This window comes from Myotis nattereri, assembly GCF_964212035.1.
Source record: "Myotis nattereri genome assembly, chromosome: 1".
NCBI classification, from domain to species: Eukaryota; Metazoa; Chordata; class Mammalia; order Chiroptera; family Vespertilionidae; genus Myotis; species Myotis nattereri.
The window spans coordinates 143,771,957-143,792,684 of NC_138075.1; the positions used below are offsets into that span (position 1 = coordinate 143,771,957).

Genomic DNA, 20,728 nt, shown 5'->3' on the forward strand with positions numbered 1-20,728 from the left:
TTCACAAATTTTGAGCATCATCTACAGCTTTATGTGGGGAGAGATACAGCCTCCATTCTTGAGTGATTCAGAGAGAGTCAAATGGTCCTGAGCTAAATTACAACCCTGAATGCATATTGGTGAAATGAGATGCTGATCCATTTGCACACTAATGTGCTATTTTTAAGTCATGCATCATAGCATCTTCAAAGAGGCCTGTCATAATTATGATGGATTAGACTGCAGAGTCAGTCCTAGATGCAGTAATTGTTTCACAGATGCTGCCGATGTGACTCGACTTCATAATAAATTACTTTCAGAGAGGTAGAAGGAGCAAAATCAAATACCAAAGGAAAACTGCTGTGGCTAAAACCTGTTTTAGTCTTAGGAAACTTAAATGTTACCTACTAGTCAAAAGGCCAGTATTTTCCACTTAGATAAACATGCTTCATAAATGTATTCCTCTGACATAGAGGATGAAGGTTGATATACTTGGCATTTTTAAAGTCCTCAATTCCTTTCTCAGTTTCTCTCATACATTATGAAAAATTATTCTGAAGCATTAGCTGAAATCATTGATTGGTCATACTATACTATTGCATAAATGCTATTTAGATTGTACTAGAGACCCGATGCACAAAATTCGTGCAAGGGGCTCTGCCCTCACAGCCCCAGCTTCATCCGGAAGGTCAGCCGGAGGATGTCCAGAAGGTTGTTCAGCTGGCTGGTCTAATTAGCATATTACGCTTTTATTATTATAGCTTTCCTGGTTATAATTTGACCTTTGGAACTTCCAAAATTATTGGTGGTATTTATAACTAATAGAACTACTACTCTTTTTGTTTCCTTAGAAGGCCATACTTTAAGGGGAATATTAGACTTAGAATAAAAGGATAAACATACATGATATGACTAGTAGGCTCTAAATTATAACATTTGAAATTGTGACTTAATTAACATCTGTCATTGTGATAAGTAATTTCTAAAACTGCTTAGTTAGGCTTTAAAAAAAATGCCAAAGCTGGTTTTAGAATTTAAGTGTTACATTTTTTTCACTCTTAAAGTCTCTTTCCTTTTTGGCAAATCTATGAAGAAACCTCATGCTGTACCATGTAATCAAAACCCCTGAGTGTGTGTGTGTGTGTGAGTGTGTGTGTGAGTGTGTGTGTGTGAGTGTGTGTGTGAGTGTGTGTGTGTATGTGTGTGTGCACCATTTATATAATAAGCTACTTACTACATTTTAATTAGCAAAGATAACTGTTAGAGTAAAGCAGGCAAACACATGCCATAATTTTTCCTAGGTTAAGAGTTCCGTAAGTAGCCTTGGCCAGTGTGGTTCAGTTGACTGAGTGTCATTCTGTGCATGGAAAGGTTTTGTTTTCACATCAATGTTTCTCTCTCCTTGTCCTTTCCACCCCTTTCTCAAAATCAGTAAAAATACTGGGGATCAAGCCTACACTCCAGGCATGTGCCCTGGCTGAGAATCAAACCGGGATCTCCTGGTTCAAAGATTGACGCTCAACCACTGAGCCACACCAACAGATTCAACTATTTCTTGACTAATGAACTGTGACTGTGTACTTCACACAAATGAACTGATGTGAGCTCCAATTCTCTCAATGACATTATCAATAGAGACTTATAAATTGTCCTCAAATATTTCATTAATTTAAAATTAATTTTTAAAAAATCTTTACTGTTGAAGGTATTACATGTGTCCCCTTTTTTTCTCCCACTGAACCCTTATTATCCGCCCCTGCCCTTCGCCCAAAGCCTTCACCACCCTATTGTCTGTTTCCCTGGCCTATGCATATATGCATAAAAGTTCTTCGGTGATCTCTTTCTACCCACCCACCCACCCTGCCTTCCCTCTGAATTCTACAGTCTATTCCATGCTTCCATGTCTCTGGATCTGTTTGGTTCAACAGTTTATTTTGATCATTAGATTCCACATATGAATGAGATCATGTCTTTCTCTGACTGGCTTATTTTGCTTCGCATAATACTCTCCAGATCCCTCCATGCTGTCTCAAAGGGTAAGAGATCCTTCTTTTTTTACTGCTGCAGAGTATTCCATGGTATAAATATACCATAGCTTTATTATCCACTCATCTAATGAAGAGCACTTGTGCTGTTTCCAGATCTTAGTTATTGTACATTGTGCTACTGTGAACATAAGGATGGATATTTTATTTATTTATTTATTTATTTCATTTTTTATTAAATTTATTGGGGTGACATTGGTTAATAAGATCATGCATATTATTTCTGATTGGTGTTTTGGGTTTCTCAGGATATATCCCTAGGAGTGGGAGCACTGAGTCAAAGGCAGTTCCATATTTAATATTTTGAGGAAACTCCATACTGTTTTCCGCAGTGGCTGCACCAGTCTGCAGTCCCACCAGCAGTGCACTAGGCTTCCCTTTTCTCCACAGCTTCTCCAGTATTTGTCATTTGTTGATTTGTTGATGGTAGCCATTCTGACAGGTGTAAGGTGATACCTCATTATCGTTTTAATTTGGTGATCAGTGACTTTGAGCATTTTTTCATATACATCTTGGCCTTTGTATGTCCATTTTCAAGAAGTGCCTATTTAGGTCCTTTACCAATTTTTAATTGGATGGTTTGTCTTCCTTTTGTAAAGTTGTATGAGTACCCTACATATTTGGAGATTAACCCCTTATCAGATGTATCATTGCCAAATATGTTCTCCCATAAAGTGGGCTCTCTTTTCATTTTGTTGATGATTTCTTTTGCTGTGCAGAAGCTTTCTATTTTGATGTAGTCCCAATTTTTTATTTTGCCCTTAGTTTCCTTTGCCATTGGAGATGTATCTGCAAACATATTGCTACAAGAGATGTCTAAGATTTTGCTGCCTATGGTTTCATCTAGGATTTTTATGGTTTCATGTTTTACATTTAAGTCTTTTATCCATTTTGACTTTATTCTTATGTTTGATGTAAGCTGGTGGTCTAGTCTCATTTTTTTGCATGTGACCTGTCCGATATTCCCAAAACCATTTATTGAAAAGACTGTCTTGGCTCCATTGTATATTCTTGCCTCCTATGTAAAATATTAATTGAGCATAATGGCTTGGGTTGATTTCTGGGGTCTCTGTTCCATTGATCTATATGTCTATCCTTGTGCCAGTACCAAGCAATTTTGAGAATAGTGGCTTTGTAGTATAAGTTGATACCTGGTATTGTGATCCCTTCAACTTTGTTCTTCTTTGTCAAGATTGCTGCAGCTATTTGAGATCTTTTTTGGTTCCATATAAATTTTTGGAGTATTTGTTCCAGATCAAATATGCCATTGGTAATTTAATAGGGATTGCATTGAATCTATAGATTGCTTTGGGTAGTGTGGACATTTTAGTGATATTAATTCTACCAATCCATGGACATGGTATATTCTTCCACTTGTTTATATCTTCCTCTATCTCTTTTTCAACATCCTATAGTTTTCCAAGTACAAGTCTTTTACCTCCTTGCTTAAGTTTATTCCTAAGTATCTTAAATTTTTTGTTGTAATGGTTAATGGGATTGTTTCTTTAGTTCGTCTTTCTGAGAATTCATTATTGGTGTATAAAAATGCCATCAATTTCTGAGTGTTAATTTTGTATCCTGCTACATTGCTGAATTCGTTTATTAAATCTAGTAGTTTTTTTGGTGGGGTCTTTAGGGTTTTATATGGACAGTATCATGTCATCTGTGAATAATGAGAGTTTTACTTCCTCCTTTCTAATGCAAATGCCTTTTATGTTTTCTTCTTGTCTAATTGCTGTGGCTAGTACTTCCAGTACTATTTTGAATAAGTGTGGTGAAAGTGGACTTCCCTGTCTTGTTCCTGTTCTTAGGGGAAATGGTTTTAGTTTTGCCCATGAGTATGATGTTGGCTGTAGTTTGTCATATATGGCTTTTATTATGTTGAGGTATGATCCCTCTATTCCCACTTTGTTGAGAGATTTTATCAAAAATGGGTGTTGATTTTTCGAATGCTTTTTCTAGGTCTGTTGATATGCTCATGTGATTTTTGTCTTTCAGTTTCTTTATGTGATGTATCATGTTTATTGATTTATGAATATTGTACCAGCCTTGCATTCCTGGAAGAAATCCCACTTGGTCATGTTGTGTGAACTTTTTAATATATTGCTGGACCTGATTTGCTAATATTTTGTTGAGGAGTTTAGCATCTGTGTTCATCAGGGATATTGGCCTATAATTCTCTTTGTAGTGTCGTTATCTGACTTTGGAATTAGGATAACGCCAGCCTTATAAAAAAAAAAAAATCCTTGTAAGTGTTCCTTCCTCTTAAATTTTTTGGAACAGTTTGGAATAGTTAATTCTTCTTTGAATGTTTGGTAAAACTCCCCATGAAGTCGTCCAGATCCGGGCTTTTATTTACTGGGAGTTTTTTTTATTACTGCTTCAATATCCTCAATTATTATTGGCCTATTCAGGTTTTCTGATTCTTCCTGATTCAGTTTTGGAAGATTGTAATTTTCTAAGAATTTGACCATTTCATCCACATTGTCCAGCTTATTGGCATATAGTTGCTCAAAATATTTTCTTACAAACCTTTGTATTATTGTGATGTCAGTTGTTACTTCACCGCATTTGTTTTCTGATTTTAATTACTTGGTTCCTCTCTCTTTGTTTCTTGATGAGTCTGGCTAAAGGTTTGTCAATCTTGTTTATCTTTTCAAAGAACCAGCTCTTGGTTTCAATAATCTTTTGCATTGTTTTTTAGTCTATATGTCATTTATTTCTGACTTAATCTTCATTATTTCCTTCCTTCTACTTACTCTGGTCTTTTCTTATTGTTCTCTTTCTAATTCTTTAAGTTGTAGGATTAAATAGTTTATTATTAATTTTTTTTGTTTTTTGAGGTAGGCCTGTAGTGCTATGAACTTCCCTCTCAGGACTGCTTTTGCTGTGTCCAATATATTTTGGGTTGTTGTGTGTTCATTTTCATTTTTTTCCTGGATTTTTTTTTGTGTGTTTTTTTCTTGATCTCATTATTGATAACCCATTCATTGTTTAATAATGTGCTATTTAGCCTCCATGTGTTTGAATGTTTGAGTATTTTTATTGTAGTTGATTTCTAATTTTATTCCATTGTGATCTGAAAAGTTGCTTGATATGATTTCAAGTCTCTTGAACTTGTAGAGACTTGTTTTGTGTCCTATCATATGATCTATCTTTGAGAATGGTCCATGTGCACTTGAGAAGAATGTATACTCTGCAGCTTTGGGGTGAAATGTTCTATAAATGTCAATTAAATCCATATGATCCAGTGTGACATTTAGAGTCACTGTTCCCTTGTTAATTTTGTCTGGAAGATCTAATCAGTTAGCAGGCTGTTAAAGTCCCCTACTATGACTGTATTGCTATCTATCTCTCCCTTAAAATCCTCCAGAAGTTACATATATATATATATATATATATATATATATATATATATATATTTAGGTACTCCTATATTGGTTGTGTATATGTTTACCAGAGTTATAGTCTCTTGTTGGATCATTCCTTCTAATATTATGTAGTGACCTTTATTGTCTCTTGTGATGGACTTCATTTTGATGTCTATTTTGTCAGATATGAGTATTACTATCCCAGCTTTCTTTTTATTTCCATTTGCATAGAAATGTTTTTCTATCCCTTCACTCTCATCCTATGTGAAGGTGGGTCTCTTGTAATATAGAATATATTTGGGTCATGTTTTCATATCCATTCAGCTACCCTGTCTTTTGATTGGAGCATTTAATCCATTTGTATTTAAGGTTATTATTGATAGGTAATTATTTAGTGCCATTTTCATTCTTTGTACCTATGTTTCTCTCACTACATTTCTTCTTCTCATTACAACAGTTCCTTTAGAATTTCTTGCAGTGATAGTTTGGTGGTGATAAACTTCTTTAGTCATTTTTTTTTTTTTGTCTTGGTCTCTGAGAAGCAAAAGCAATGTCACACAAAAATACGTATCTCTATATCAAAAAGTTACATTCATTAGGAAAACACTTGTTTAACTTTAGAAAAAGTTTTCTTTTCTCCCCCCTAAATTTGTAAAAATAACCTATCAACTCTATTTTCACTTATTAGCAGGTAGATATCTACAATAATTGGAATTTTTTGTCTTATACATAAATTATTCAATATATAAGTTTGAAAAATACTTTGTATAAATAACTAATAATTACAGCATGAAAGCTTTTCTAATATTTCTGCAATGAGCTAAATGAACGGGTATGATTTCTCTTTTTTATTAAAAATAATGCTTGTCAATGTCAGCATGAAAACAATAGGTCATTTAAAGAGTGCTGTGCAAGTGGGTTAGTGGATCATACAATATCCCGGGATATGTATACATACAAAGTGTGGTTTGGGACACATTGAAGTCAAAGAAAATAATTCTCTTTCTCCCTCTAAAAAGGCACTTGATTGGTTTAGAATTCCTGAATCAGATTCATAGGTTAATAACAAATAAGCTTCAAATAAAAAATTATCCTCATCCTAAAATGGAAAGGTTCATAATTTTTCTGCCCTCCCTGAGAAAGCTAAACATTTAACTTTCCATATCTAATAGTTGTGCACACTAAAAGAATTGCTGTCACAGAATAGTTATGATAATTACTTTAAAGTAGTATTTTTAAATGGCTATTGAGTTTAAAACTCCATATTAAAATACATCCCATTGCCCAGCTGCTATGGCTCAGTTGATTGAGCATCATTCCATGCACCAACAGGTTGCCAGGTGGATTTCTGATCAGGGTACATGCCCGGGTTGCAGGCTCCATCACAATAGGGGCTGTGCAGAAGGCAGCTGACTCATCGATTCTTCTATCTCCCTCTTCCTCTCTCTCTCTTAAAAAAAAATAATTTCATTGCAAATCACCTTCATTTCTTCTTAGGAGCTAGTATGCTCATAAAAGATTTGCGAACTCCACCTGTTGTAATTCTGCCTTTGACATTTTAAAGAATGTCCAAATTATGTGGAATGGATCATAATAGAGAATAAAAATGCTTAAAATATTTTATATCTAGAAAAATAGGACAATCTACATCGTTTACAGAGCATGCAAATACCATATAGATCATAACATAAATGTGGGGCGGGCTGGGGGAAGCGGGGAGGCCCCGGCTGGCAGCTGGTGAATTGATTTTGCAGTTGTCAAAAGAAGACGTATTTTATTGTACTATTTGGAAAGCTAATTGATCTGATCTGGGCTTATTTCTATGCCCCTTAATTTTTGAAAGATGGCAGTACCTTGACTTTGGAGAATCCTCTCACATTTAATTTAAAAAATCAATTTTTATGATTCTAGAACAGCCATGGGCAAACTACGGCCCACGGGTTTGAAATGAATAAAACTAAAAAAAAAAAAAGACCGTACCCTTTTATGTAATGATGTTTACTTTGAATTTATATTAGTTCACACAAACATTCCATCCATGCTTTTGTTCCGGCCCTCCGGTCCAGTTTAAGAACCCATTGTGGCCCTCGAGTCAAAAAGTTTGCCCACCCCTGTTCTAGAACCTAGAATATTTTGCTAAGGTTATTGATGATTAAGAGTATTAGTCTAGCTTTGAGCTGTCCAATAAATTGCAGCATAAATCACATGTGGAATTTTAAAATTTTCAGTATGCACACTAAAATAAGTAAAAAGAAACTACTGAAATTAATGATATTTTACTTAATATATCCAAAATAATATACTGTATTTCAACATGTAATGAATAGTTTTTATTTTTATTAAATTTATTGGGGTGACATTGCTTTATAGGATCATATAGGTTTCAGGAGTAGATTCTTTGTTACAAGATCTATATATTTTACCACCCAAAGTCAAATGATAGTTTTAAAAATTGAGTTGTTGTTGTTTGTTTGTTTGTTTTGTTTGGGTTTTTTTTTTTCCACACTAAGGTCTTTAAAATGCAGTGTGCATTTACACTATAGTGCATCTCAGTTTGGACTAACCACATTTCATTTCCTCAATAGTAATATGTGACTAGTGGCTATGCATTTATAGGCCATCTCTTAATTATTTAAAAGCAAGGAGATCTCTTAGAAATGAAGACATCCCTTGGCTCTGTTTTTTCTTTTCTTTTGTCCCGTAGGAATTATGTAATTTTATTTATTAATTAACTAGAGGCCCAGTGCACGAAATTTGTGCACTAGTTGGGTCCCTAGCAGCTGCTGGCTGCCAGCTGCCAGCCGGGGCCTCCCTCCCTTCCCCCAGCCTGCCCCACCCCCCGGTTGAACTCCTGGACGACCTCCCGGTCAAGGGGATAATTTACATACTACGCGTTTATTATATAGGATACACATGAGTAAAAGTTACAGAAACAGCAAACAGTTCAAAGCAATCTTCCTCCCAGTGCTATTCTTCTAGCCTCCCCAGTCCTTTTCCTGGAGGCAAAATATTATTACCAGTTTGTTGTATATTCTCCCAGAGCTGACTTTATTTTTTATTTTTTTTTAATGTACATGTGTGGCATTCTTATACATAATGTTCTGAGCTTGCTTCATTTCATTTAATTAGTTGGAAATATTTCAATCTGAAAATATAGATTGTTTCCTTTTGCTACTGAAAAAGATTGTGCATACATCAGTTAACATATATATGAGCATACTTGCTAGGTAAGTTCTTGAAACTAAAGGGTCAAGAAAAGTTCCTGTGATATTCGGTAGATGTTGCTAAATTGTCTTCCATTGTATTAGTATTAATTTTGACTCCCAAGAACCGTACAAGAGAGTGTCTGTTTCACTACATGCCAGTCAACATAGTGTATTATCAAACTTTTTTATCTTTTCCAATTTTAAAAAAAAAGGAATCTTGTTAGTTTTAATTCGTACTTATTTTTATTAGTGATGCTGCATATCTTCTAAATATTTAAGAGCCATTTCATTTCATTTTCTGTGAACTGTCCACGTCCTTTGTTCATTTTTCTTTTGGATGGTTGGGGCTCTTGTCATTTTCTATGAGTTCTATATATTAAGAAAAGTTTTATGTGACTTTTAACTTTGCTTATGGGCTTATTTTTGCATGCATACATTTTACTGAACTTTCTAGTATGTTATGCCTTTGATATTTTGGGTCACAAATAACTTAGTCATTAGATAATTTTTAGACATTTTTCTTAGTCTGCTTTTAATTTAGGGGGTTCATATTCATATTTTAAATTCATCTAAAATTCATTTTCATATAGGGTATCAGGGATAGATTAAACTTTATCATTTTTTTCAGACGGCTACCCAATTGTTTCAATATATTTATTTGAAATGTCATCATTACCTCAAACCATATTTCTTTTTTATCTATTTCTGGACATTTTATTTCATTGGCCTTAATAGCACTCTATCACCTATCAATGTATAAGTACAAGCTGTTTTAAGTATGATAGCTTTACTTGCTTTTAAATATCTCTTAAAGTGGCTACTGCCCTGTTCAGGCTCTATTATGGCTCTTTTTCAGGTTATTCCTGGTCATTTGATTTGTTTATTCCCCCTCCCCCACTAACTTTAGAATCAGCTTCTTTAATACCTCAAAACCTTCTGCTATCATTTTTATTTAGAGTACATTAAATGAATACTTTAATTTGACAATATAAAAGACCATATACCTTTCTACTTGTTTTAAACTTTTATTCCAATAGATTTTCCATGTTTCTTGTGAAGTATACTTTTGGTGAGATATATATATATATATATATATATATATATATATATATATATACACATATATATATTCTATTACTGTATATTATTCCACTAACATTTCTGACTGGTTGTTGCTTTTATATGTCAAGGCTATTGATTTTTTTTCTTCAGCTACTTTACTGAATTCTGATCAATTCTAATAGTTTTTCAGTTGATTCTCTTGGTAGACCAGTGTACAATCTTATCATCTGCAAATAATGATAACTTTAGTGTTGCTTTCCAGTGTTAATATCTTATTTCTTCTTCTGTTTCATTTGTCTTGGTTAGTAAGCAACATAAGCAATGGGTTTTTTAATAGCCCAGAGGCAAAGTAATTTTGATTTTTTTAAAAAACTTACATTCTTTTTTTTTAAATTTCTTTATTGGTTAAGGTATTACAAATGTGTCCTCATTTCTCATTAACCACCAACCCCCCCCCCACACACACACACACACACACACTCATGCTCTCATCAACATGCTTAAAATATATGTAATGAGAAAAACTGTGGGAAAATAAGGCATAACTATATCATGAACAGGGCAGCATTTACTTTATCTAATGGATTATTTATATATTTTAGTGCCCATTTCTTCCTGTTCTTTCTATTATTTGGACTTTGAAATCTCCATCAGTATTGGTCTAAAAAATGTTTGAATGAATGAATGAATGAATGAATGAATGAAGAAATAATCATAAGATGAGCACATTTGAAACTGATTGAATGCTTACTTTATACTAAGCACAAACATGAACAGAGTAGAGTATTCTTAAGGAGTTTACAGTCCAGTAAGAGAGTAGAATACAATTGAGTATGATATGTTTACTGTAGACCTTATGAAACATAATAGAAACAGTATAGAATTGGGAATGTTTAATCCTCTTGGAAAACCGAAAGAGGATTCCTAGGGAATGTGATATCTGAGATAGTTTTAGAGGAATGTAGAAGAGTCTCTGGGCAAATTGGGGGACTAAGAAGGTATTCTGGGCAGACAACAGTATCATAATATTTATAAGTTGTTGTTATAGTTGGACTATAAATTGTGAGAGGAAGTAGAAGGAGAGGAAAATAGAAACCTGCATATGAACATATATTTATATTAGGCAGGAATTCTCAATAGAAGTGGGCAGCCAGGACTGTAGAAGAAAACATAGATTCACCTAGAAAGGGCATTTTATAAACTACACTTTTCATCCCTGACTTATCTGCTGGGATGTAAACACTAAAGGCAGTGTGCCTTATCTTTCAGGTGTGTTTGAGTAAACGAGTTTGAGAACTACTAATGCAAGTAGTATAAAGCCAGTAAACTATGTTAAGGAGGCTATGACATCAGATTTGCATTTTAGAACCTTCTCTCTGAGAACTATTTGAAGGAGCATTGGGGACTGGTGAGGACAGACTGGGCTAGGAGAGAAACCCTTTAAAAAGCTACTGCAATGGGTAATGAACCAAGATAATGTAAAGCTGGCTACCAAATATCAGTGAAGAAAATTCAAGGAATATATAGAAAATAGAATTGATAGCTTAGCTAGTGATTTGCTATGTAAGGCGCTAGAGAAGACAGAATGGAGGTAGTCTTTCTCCACTGTTCTTAGCATTTTGATACGAAGAATTATTGGGAAAGGAGTGGTTAATGTTTACTAATACAGTATGACCTTCCCACATGAGCTGGTGATTTTGATCATCTTCATTCTCTGTGACCATAACTATGGCAATGGCAATTGCTGGGACGACAAGAGTAATCATTTTATTTTTAAATATATTTTATGATTTCAGAGAAGGAGGGAGAGGGAGAGAGAGAGAGAGATAGAAACATCAATGATGAGAGAGAATCATTGATTGGCTGCCTCATGCATGCCCTCTACCAAGTATCAAGACTGCAACCTGGGCAACCCAGGCATGTGCTCTGACCAGTAATCAAACCCTGACCTTCTGGTTTATAGGTCGATGCTCAATCACTGAGCCATGCTGGCCGGGCAAGAGTAATCAGCTACTGGCCTTCCATGAAAGTGAATATTACAATTTACTATGTCTAAGAATTCCAATACTATTAACGACATGCTAATTCTCTAAGATGCATTACTCAAGTGAGACATGTATTAATGCACCTTCATTTTTGTCTCTGTGCTCTTTAGAATTCACTCTGAGGGCAGCCTTGTGGATGGCCCCGAAGCAAGCCTGATGGAACAGGATAGAACCAACCATGTGGAGGGCAACAGACTAAGTCCATTCTTGACACCATCTCCTTCTCCCATCTGCCAGACAGAACCTCTGGCTATAAAGCTCCAGAATGGAAGCCCATTACCAGAGAGACCTTATCCAGAAGTGAATGGAGACACCAAGTGGCAATCTTTCAAAGGTCATTATGGAACACCCCATATGAAGGGCAGCCAGAATAGTCGTGTCAGCCCAGACTTTATACAAGAAGGCAGAGGGTATTCCCAGTGTTTGCAGAATGGAGGGATAAAACGCACAGTTAGTGAACCTTCTCTCTCTGGGCTCCATCAGAACAAGAAGTTGAAACAAGACCAAAAGGCCAATGGAGAAGGAAAGAACTTCGGGGAAAGACAAGAAAGAAATCCAGGCAAAGGCAGCAGTCAACCAAATGTCTCCGATATGAATGACAAGAGAGAATCTGTGAGCTCTGTGGCCCCAGAAAATGCAGTTAAAGATACCACCAGTTTTTCAACACACAACTCGAGTGGGTCTGAAAATGCAGAGCATCAGATTCTGAATGAGCAGGAGGGCAAAGATGTGAACTACCATGACAAGAACGTTGTATTACTTCTTAAAAACAAGTCAGTGCTAATGCCTAATGGTGCTACAGTTTCTGCCTCTTCCATGGAAAACACACATGGTGAACTCCTGGAAAAAACACTGTCTCAATATTACCCAGATTGTGTTTCCATTGCGGTGCAGAAAACCACATCTCACATACATGCCATTAACAGTCCGGCTATTAATGAGTTGTCCTGTGAGATCACTCACCCGTTGTATACCTCAGGGCAGACCAATTTCCCACAGACCTCGAACTCTGAGCTGCCTCCAGAGCCAGCTGCAGTCATGATTGAGGCCTGTGACGCTGATAATGTCAGTAAACCAGCTGCAATGCTAGGTACCTGTTCCTTTCAGAAACCAGAACAACAAAAACCAGTCTTTGAGATATGCCCATCTCCTGCAGAAAACGGTAACGTCCAAGGAACCACAAAGCTAGTGGCTGGTGAAGAATTCTGTTCAGGTTCCAGCAGCATTTTGCAGGCTCCTGGTGGCAGCTCTGAACGGTATTTCACGCAAAATGAAATGAATGGTGCTTACTTCAAGCAAACCTCAGTGTCCTCTAAGGATTCCTTTTCCGCCACTGTCACACCACCGCCATCACAGTTGCTTTTGTCTCCTCCTCTTCCAGAGGTTCCTCAGCTTCCTTCAGAAGGAAAAAGCACTCTGAGTGATGGTGGTGTGGAAGAACACCATCACTACCCCAACCAAAGTAACACAGCTCTTTTAAGGGAAGTGAAGATAGAGGGTGAACCGGAGGCACCACCGTCCCAGAGTCCTAACCCACCTACACATGTACCCATCCCCTCTCTGGCACTTCCAGAAAGGCTTCAGAATAATTGTGTTAACAAGAATGACACACGGACTCCAGGGACAATGACTCTTCCATTGTGTCCTGAGAAAGCAAGACCAACACCAGAACATCCCAAGCATAACCCACCAACTCTCGGTAGCAGTGGAGGGCCACAGGACCACTGCCAGCAGCTGATGGGGCACAAAGAACAGGAGGTTCTGAAGGGTCAAGATAAGCCACAAACACTCGATCTTGTGCTCCCAACACAGCCCCATCTGAAACCAGGATGGATTGAATTGAAGGCCCCTCAATTTCCTCAAGCAGAATCCCATCTAAAATATAAAGCACCTCTGCGGTCAGTCCTTCAGTATCAGCCCAACTCCTCCAATCAAATGACCTCCAAACAATACACTGGAAATTCCAACATGCCTGGGGGGCTCCCAGGGCAAGCTTGCACCCAGAAAATGATGCAGCCAGAGCAGAGGCCACAAAGGTACCAACTTGAGTTGAATCATGGGCAGTCTCAAGTTACAGGGGACCAGCATCTCCAGCTCCAAAACCCCTCACTCCAGGTGCACTTCTCCAAGACAGACCCTTCCCCTGAAGCTCACACACAGTCACTCTGCACCCCAAGGTTTCATTTTCAACAGAGACCAGACTCCGAGCATAAGAAACTCATGCCCTCGCCATTAAAGCAGCACTTGAATCAACAGGCTTCAGAGACGGAGCCCTTCTCAAACTCACATCTTTTGCAACACAAGTCTCATAATCAGGCAGCACAAACACAGACATCCCAGAATTCACATCTCCCTCAAAACCAGCAGCAACAGCAAAAATTACACATGGAGAATAAAGAACAAATGCCCCATACTTTTTCTCATCCCCAAGGCAACTGTGGTCAGCAAAGGGAAGGATCGTTCTTTAGCCAGATTAAAGTGGAAGAACGCTTTCATGGTGAAAATCAATATTCAAAATCAAGTGAGTTTCAGACTCATAATACCCAAATGGGATTGGAGCACATACAGAATATGAACAGTAGAAATTCCCCTTATGGTCATATCTTGAAGTCAAATGCAAGCAAAGTACAGATTTCTTGTTCAAACAACATTCACCCAGCTTCAAAGAATACAGAACAGACTTTACATCCTGAACATTTTTCTGGAAACAAGACCCCAAACTTGCATCACATGCAATATTTTCCAAATAATGTGACCACAAAACAAGATGGTCTTCACAGGTGCTTTCAAGAACAAGGACAGAAGCCTCCACAGGCTTCCGTTCTCCAGGGATATAAAAGTAAAAACCAAGATTTGTCTGGCCAACAAGCTGCACAACTCACTCAGCAAAGGTACCTGATGCACAACCAAGCAAACGCTTTCACTGTGCCTGAACAAGGAGGAAGTCACATTCAGACCCCTCCCCAGAAGGACATTCAAAAGCACGCTGCTCTGAGATGGCACCTCTTACAGAAGCAAGAGCAGCAGCAAAACCAACAACCCCAAACTGAGTCTTGCCACAATCAGGCACACAGGCCAATTAAGGTTGAACCTGGATCCAAGCCCCATGCCTGTATGCACCCCAAGTCAGCACAGCCAGAAAACAAAATGTGGAAAAAGATAACTAAGCAAGAGATTCCACCCCTGAGCTGTGATAATGTGCAGCAGAGGAGCATTCTCGAGACCATGGAGCAACACCTGAAGCAGTTCCAGGTCAAGTCACTATTTGACCATAAGGCTCTCACTCTCAAATCACAGAAGCAAGTCAAAGTTGAAATGTCAGGGCCAGTCACAGTTTTATCTAGACATACCAGTGCTGCAGAACTCGATAGCCACACCCCAGCTTTAGAGCAGCAGGCAACTCCTTCAGAAAAGACACCAACCAAAAGAACAGCTGGTTCTGTTCTCAATAATTTTTTAGAGTCACCTTCCAAATTACTAGATACGCCTATAAAAAATTTATTGGATACACCTGTCAAGACTCAATATGATTTCCCATCATGCAGATGTGTAGGTAAGTGCCAAAAATGTTCTGAGACATATGGTGTTTATCCAGAATTAGCAAATTCATCTTTAGATATGGGACTTTCTTTCTTTTTCCTTCCTTTTTTTTTTTTTTTTTTTTTTTTTAGTCTGGCAGCAATTTTTAAAGGCTCATAAAAATCTGAAGCTTACATTTCTTGTCTTTGAATTACAAATGCTTGTGCTGTGCAAGAAAGAACTTCACTTACATTCAGTTTTTTTCAAAATATTAAAACAATTGTGCATGCTCATTTTTCTCTGTATTCAAACCCTTTAAAATATAAAGCTATCTGCTATAGAGTAATTAATCTATTTGTCTTTATAAATATTTTTTTTGGAGAGACAGCTAGGCAGTAAAAACATCTATTAAAATGAGAAAAATAACTGTCATATGCAAACTAGTGTAGAAGCTTTTAATATTTTTTAATTTGGGGTTGAAGGTATTAGTTTTACAAGGCTAATTTCTATAAGGGAGAAATTATCTTCAGTCTTGTTGAGTTGGGGGAAATTGTAATGCTTGAAGTTCTGAATATTCATGAAGTTGCCCTTTCTCCATTTATATACTTGAAATATTGTGTGATTTATATTCATTTTGATTCTATTTTCTCTTTAAAGTTTTATCTTTTTTATAAATATATGTAATTTCCTATTTTTGAAACAAACACCTTTTTGTTAAAATTCAAGATACGTGACAGGTCTGTTGGAATAAGGAAACATTTTGCTGATGGATACAGATTTTATACATATATGTGGATATCTTAATAATAGCTATACAGCTTGGGTACAGTAGAAGACATTTGAAAAAACATGTCAAACTAATGTGGCTAGTGGTCCACCCACCCCATGTTATTCCTCTTATGATGGGACACCCTGCATCTTATAGGTGATGAGGGAGGATGCCTACTGTCCCTTTGTGTGTGGTCAGGTTTAGGTTGCCTCACTGGGCTAAGTGCCACACATGTCATAGGTAATATTAGGTAAGTTATAACCACCTTCACTCCCTTCTCCCATCACCCTAACCCTTTTCTCCCCCACATCCCATCTTTGACAGGAGCCTCTTCCTTTTACCTGACCCACTCCAGTATTTTTTCACTTCAAAAATTGTTCTAAAGTATGTACAAATATGGGTCTGGAGTCAATGTTTTTAATTTCAAAACAGAGTGATAAAATGTTGTGGGGAGACAAGAGGAGAAAAAGGTATCTTGACAATAAACTGAGAAATCACCTAGGGGTGAGATAAGATAGGAAATTATATTCTAATCTTTTAACATCCAAGTAGCAGGCAGAATTCCAGTTAGCTATAAAAACTTTTTTTAGTGTACAAAACCAATTGTATTTGATATTACATATAATATATTATAATCCCCACACTTTTTCTTGTTTGGTTCCATGCATTTGGTATAAAATAATTTCTTAGTCCATATCTGAAATATAATTTAATACATTTTTATCCAACAGCCAACATATGCATATACTTAATTATTTCACACATTTTCTAATAAATGACTCCCTTAATTTACTCATTTGGGGGAAAAAAATGTGTAAAGTCACATTTAGGGCCCTTAATGTGCAGTTGGGGGATAAGCTTTGTGGATGTAGCCTTTATATTTAGTATAATTGAGGTCTAAAATAATAATCTTCTATTATCTCAACAGAGCAAATTATTGAAAAAGATGAAGGTCCTTTTTATACCCATCTAGGAGCAGGTCCTAATGTGGCAGCTATTAGAGAAATCATGGAAGAAAGGTAATTAACGCAAAGGCACAGGGCAGAGTAACGTTTATCCTTTTGTATATGTCAGACTTTTCCAGCTTACACACACACAAAGCAGTAAACAATCGTAAATTGAGTAATTACTAATAGGCTTAGCTATTCGAGGGTTGCCAATCCTGCACACTGAGCTATTCACCAGGGAGTCACAATATTTGACAGGACCAAGAGTCTGCGAGCCGGCACAGGCTGCCCACTTTGACATGGGTGCCAGAAAACCCAGGCATGAGCAAGAATCATCCTGCTTGCCAGGCATAAGGGTGCTGGCACAAGCTGCAGTGAGAGGCCCCACTGTGGCTCTCCCACTGGGCGATAAAGTGTCAAAGAGGAAGAGGGGGGACGTGTGGTTTAAGAAAGGAACCCGTTGAGTTAAATTCACCTAGAATTGAAAAGGCGTAGTCCTCTCTAAGGAAGCTGTCCCCAGCCTGAGCAAAGGGCAAGTGTGATATACTGAATAGAAATAGAGACATTCTATTTATAGTTGCATTTTCTTTTTTTACTGTCAGTCACAGGTATGCAAGTACTTACCTGAATCTACAGTTACTCCTGCATGTAGAAGACTCTTAAGAGCGAGATACTCAATGCAGAGAGACATTCATATAGGGATCCACAGCTCTTGAGCTGTCACTATGCTAGGATGCCTTTTCTCTAAGAGGTAGGCAGTGTTATCATTGAAATACATTAGGAGACATGCTGGGCAGCAAGGACATACTTTGCATCATTCTTGCCCCATTTCCAAATTAGCATGTAGAACTTTACTAATCATTTCACGGCCCCCTTTTTATTTATTAACAAGTAGTAAGTAGTACCTTGGTCAGAAGGGAAGATATAATCAATTTCTAGAACTATCCTATATTCTCAGTATTGCTGGATACTAGTTATTTGCCAGCTTCCTTTTTAAAAATGTGAGATTCTTTGAGGAACAGTTATAACTAAAATCTATTATGATTCCCTATGTTTAAAATAGCTAAATTTAATGACAAAAATCAAATAGTATATATCTTAGAAGACTGAATTTAGCAAACTTAAAAAAGTCTTGTGCTTTGTGAAATTATGTATAAAACTAAGTTTTCCCATTATTTTCACCTAACATATAATTTTGAAATAGTTCATTACAATTATCAGTATATTCTTATACTGAGGAAAAACGAGGCTTAAAGTCTATTATCTAGTTTGCTTGGCATAAACTTTAAAAAAATAAATAAACCATTTATTTCTCAGGATGTGGTAATAGAGTAAAATTACACTCAGATGTTCAATATTTTGGGTATCTTTTAGGCCCATTTGCTAATTTTATGTGTGTGTGTGTTTCTGTGGATTTCTTTAAGGTTTGGACAGAAGGGTAAAGCTATTAGGATTGAAAGAGTCATCTATACTGGTAAAGAAGGCAAAAGTTCTCAGGGATGTCCTATTGCCAAATGGGTAAGTGTGACTTGACAGGGCTTTTGGTCTTCAGTTCTGGGCATTTTCATTCATTAAATTTAACCCTGAAAAAATTATGTTAACCCAGATCAAAGAGTTATTTATACCAGCTAAAAGGAATATTGCTTATATTTATTTTATCATGTGTGATCTCTTAAGGAAAAGACAGATTAGTTTTATAATCATATGCTAACCATATTTAATTGAAAGAATTGAATGGTGAGAAGGAGGTCCCTTCAAGCACCTGCTACAAGTATAATTCTTCCTTTAAATACCTTCACGTCATTTATGAAAACCTTGATCTTTATGAAAAAGACCTGCATGTCTTCCCTCTAGCTCTGGCTTTAATTCAGGGAGCGTTGCCCCAACTCTGCTGGGTATACAGTAGTCAGCTAAACATTGAGCAGTTTTTCACCTCTCCCAGTTCTGACCCCAGGGTAAACCCCCACTTTGTACATGGGCTACAAAAGGCAAGTTGTAGGGGGTGGTAAATGTTGCCCTGTGACCCAGACGTGAGAAAATATGCATACATAAATCAATGCTGACATCTGCTGCAAGTGACCCTTGTCTTGTTTTGGTTGGGGTGGGGGGTGTTGGGGTGGAATGGTGACCCGCACAGGTGGTGCGCAGAAGCAGCAGCGAGGAGAAGCTACTGTGTTTGGTGCGGGAGCGAGCTGGCCATACCTGTGAGGCTGCAGTGATTGTGATTCTGATCCTGGTGTGGGAAGGCATCCCCCTGACTCTGGCTGACAAACTCTACTCGGAGCTCACCGAGACGCTGAGGAAGTACGGCACGCTCACCAACCGGCGGTGTGCCCTGAACGAAGAGTAAGTGAAGCCAGGACCTCTTCTCTCTTCCCTCGGATAGCAAAGCCTGATCGTTGGTTGGAGGGAAGAGAGTTGAACCTGCATTTTCACATTTTTAAAATGGGGGTCAAAATGCCCGCTTCACAGTCATGCAATAGGAGGTTGTGTTTGCTAACATGGACAGTGTGAGACAATTTCGTTCATATTGTGTACCTTCAGATAACATAGCCATTAGTTAGGACCAGCTTGCTAAGTGTCTGTACCCGCATGAACCCAATCGCACCATAAACTTGAAAATACTTGTCTATCTACTTGCTGCAAATGACAAGTCGCTTGTGTGCCTGGCCATCACATGAGTAAGTATTGACATCACTTTTAAGTGGCAGTACTTGGAACAAAAGACGTTTGCTGAGAAACTTTGGGCTTCCCAGGTGAAGGACCGTCATTGTATACGTAGCAAACAAAACACAAGGCCTGTAGTAGAAGTTATAGAGAACCAATCCAGTTTTGCTTCCATTTAATCTAGTTCATTATTTCCACAATAGTAATCAAAATTGCTTCCACTTCTACTATGTCTAAATCTTCAAGAATTTTAGTGTTCATAGGATATGCATTTTTTCCAGGAATATATAAATACTTGGAACAGAAGAACAGGGTTTGCACTTAAATATATTTAGCGCATCCAAGTGTTAGTATGGTTTTTTGTTTACATTCCTGTTTGTTTTCAACTCCCTCCACTTGCAGGAGAAATCTTTATTTTTTTAATTATTCCTCTACTATGCCATTCCTGTATAACATTCAAAGACTATAGGATAATTCACTATGCTACACTAACATCCTAGCATACTTAGTTTACTTACAATTGATTCTAAGGTAATTTTGATTTTTCATTTCTTCCTTTAGTCTCCTTTCCTCTGTATCCACCAAACTGCAAAATAGTTTACTGAGCTTATGCAAATACTATATTGCTCATTGCAACAACCCATTGCTAACCAAATTTTTTTTGCTATTAGTCTAACTGGTATGGTTTTACTAATTTTATCTTAAAATAGGTTCTCTCTCTGGGTCATGAGGGAGTGCAAATCAACTATAAATAATCTGCTTAAGAAAGTTATTTTTTTTTGTACATGAAATTGTTGCTTGACTTTCTATGGTAGTTGTAATCCAAAAATGTCATGGTATGCACCTCACTGCCATAAATCTACATGTGGTGGAAGGTCAAAGTTGCTGATTTCAGAACACATGACTCAAACTTACAATGGACTGCTTTAGGTGTAACATACTATTCAGCTTACCCCAACTTCCCTGTTCCTCGTTTAAAAATGTACTTTAGGTGCCTGGAATCAAAAAGGAAATGAAAGTTAAGACACCTTGAGCTAATTGTTGGTGATAGCATTTTTCTCAGAAATTCATTATCATTGCCTTGTATTTTTAAAGCAGACTTCCTCCTAGACTTGATG

General features: G+C 37.0%; 1 protein-coding gene across 1 annotated transcript in view; it reads left to right on the forward strand.

The window, feature by feature from the left end:
- TET2 (tet methylcytosine dioxygenase 2) overlaps positions 1–20,728 on the forward strand; it is a gene marked incomplete at its 3' end in the record, with an annotated part of 116,017 nt that overhangs the window by 67,608 nt on the left and 27,681 nt on the right. Inside the window, exons 3-6 of the mRNA XM_081098883.1 lie at positions 11,819–15,261; positions 16,925–17,015; positions 18,368–18,461; positions 19,081–19,289. Of these exons, the coding sequence (XP_080955009.1) occupies positions 11,865–15,261; positions 16,925–17,015; positions 18,368–18,461; positions 19,081–19,289 (3,791 nt within the window). The 5' untranslated portion in view covers positions 11,819–11,864. The remainder of the gene's footprint in view (positions 1–11,818; positions 15,262–16,924; positions 17,016–18,367; positions 18,462–19,080; positions 19,290–20,728) is intronic.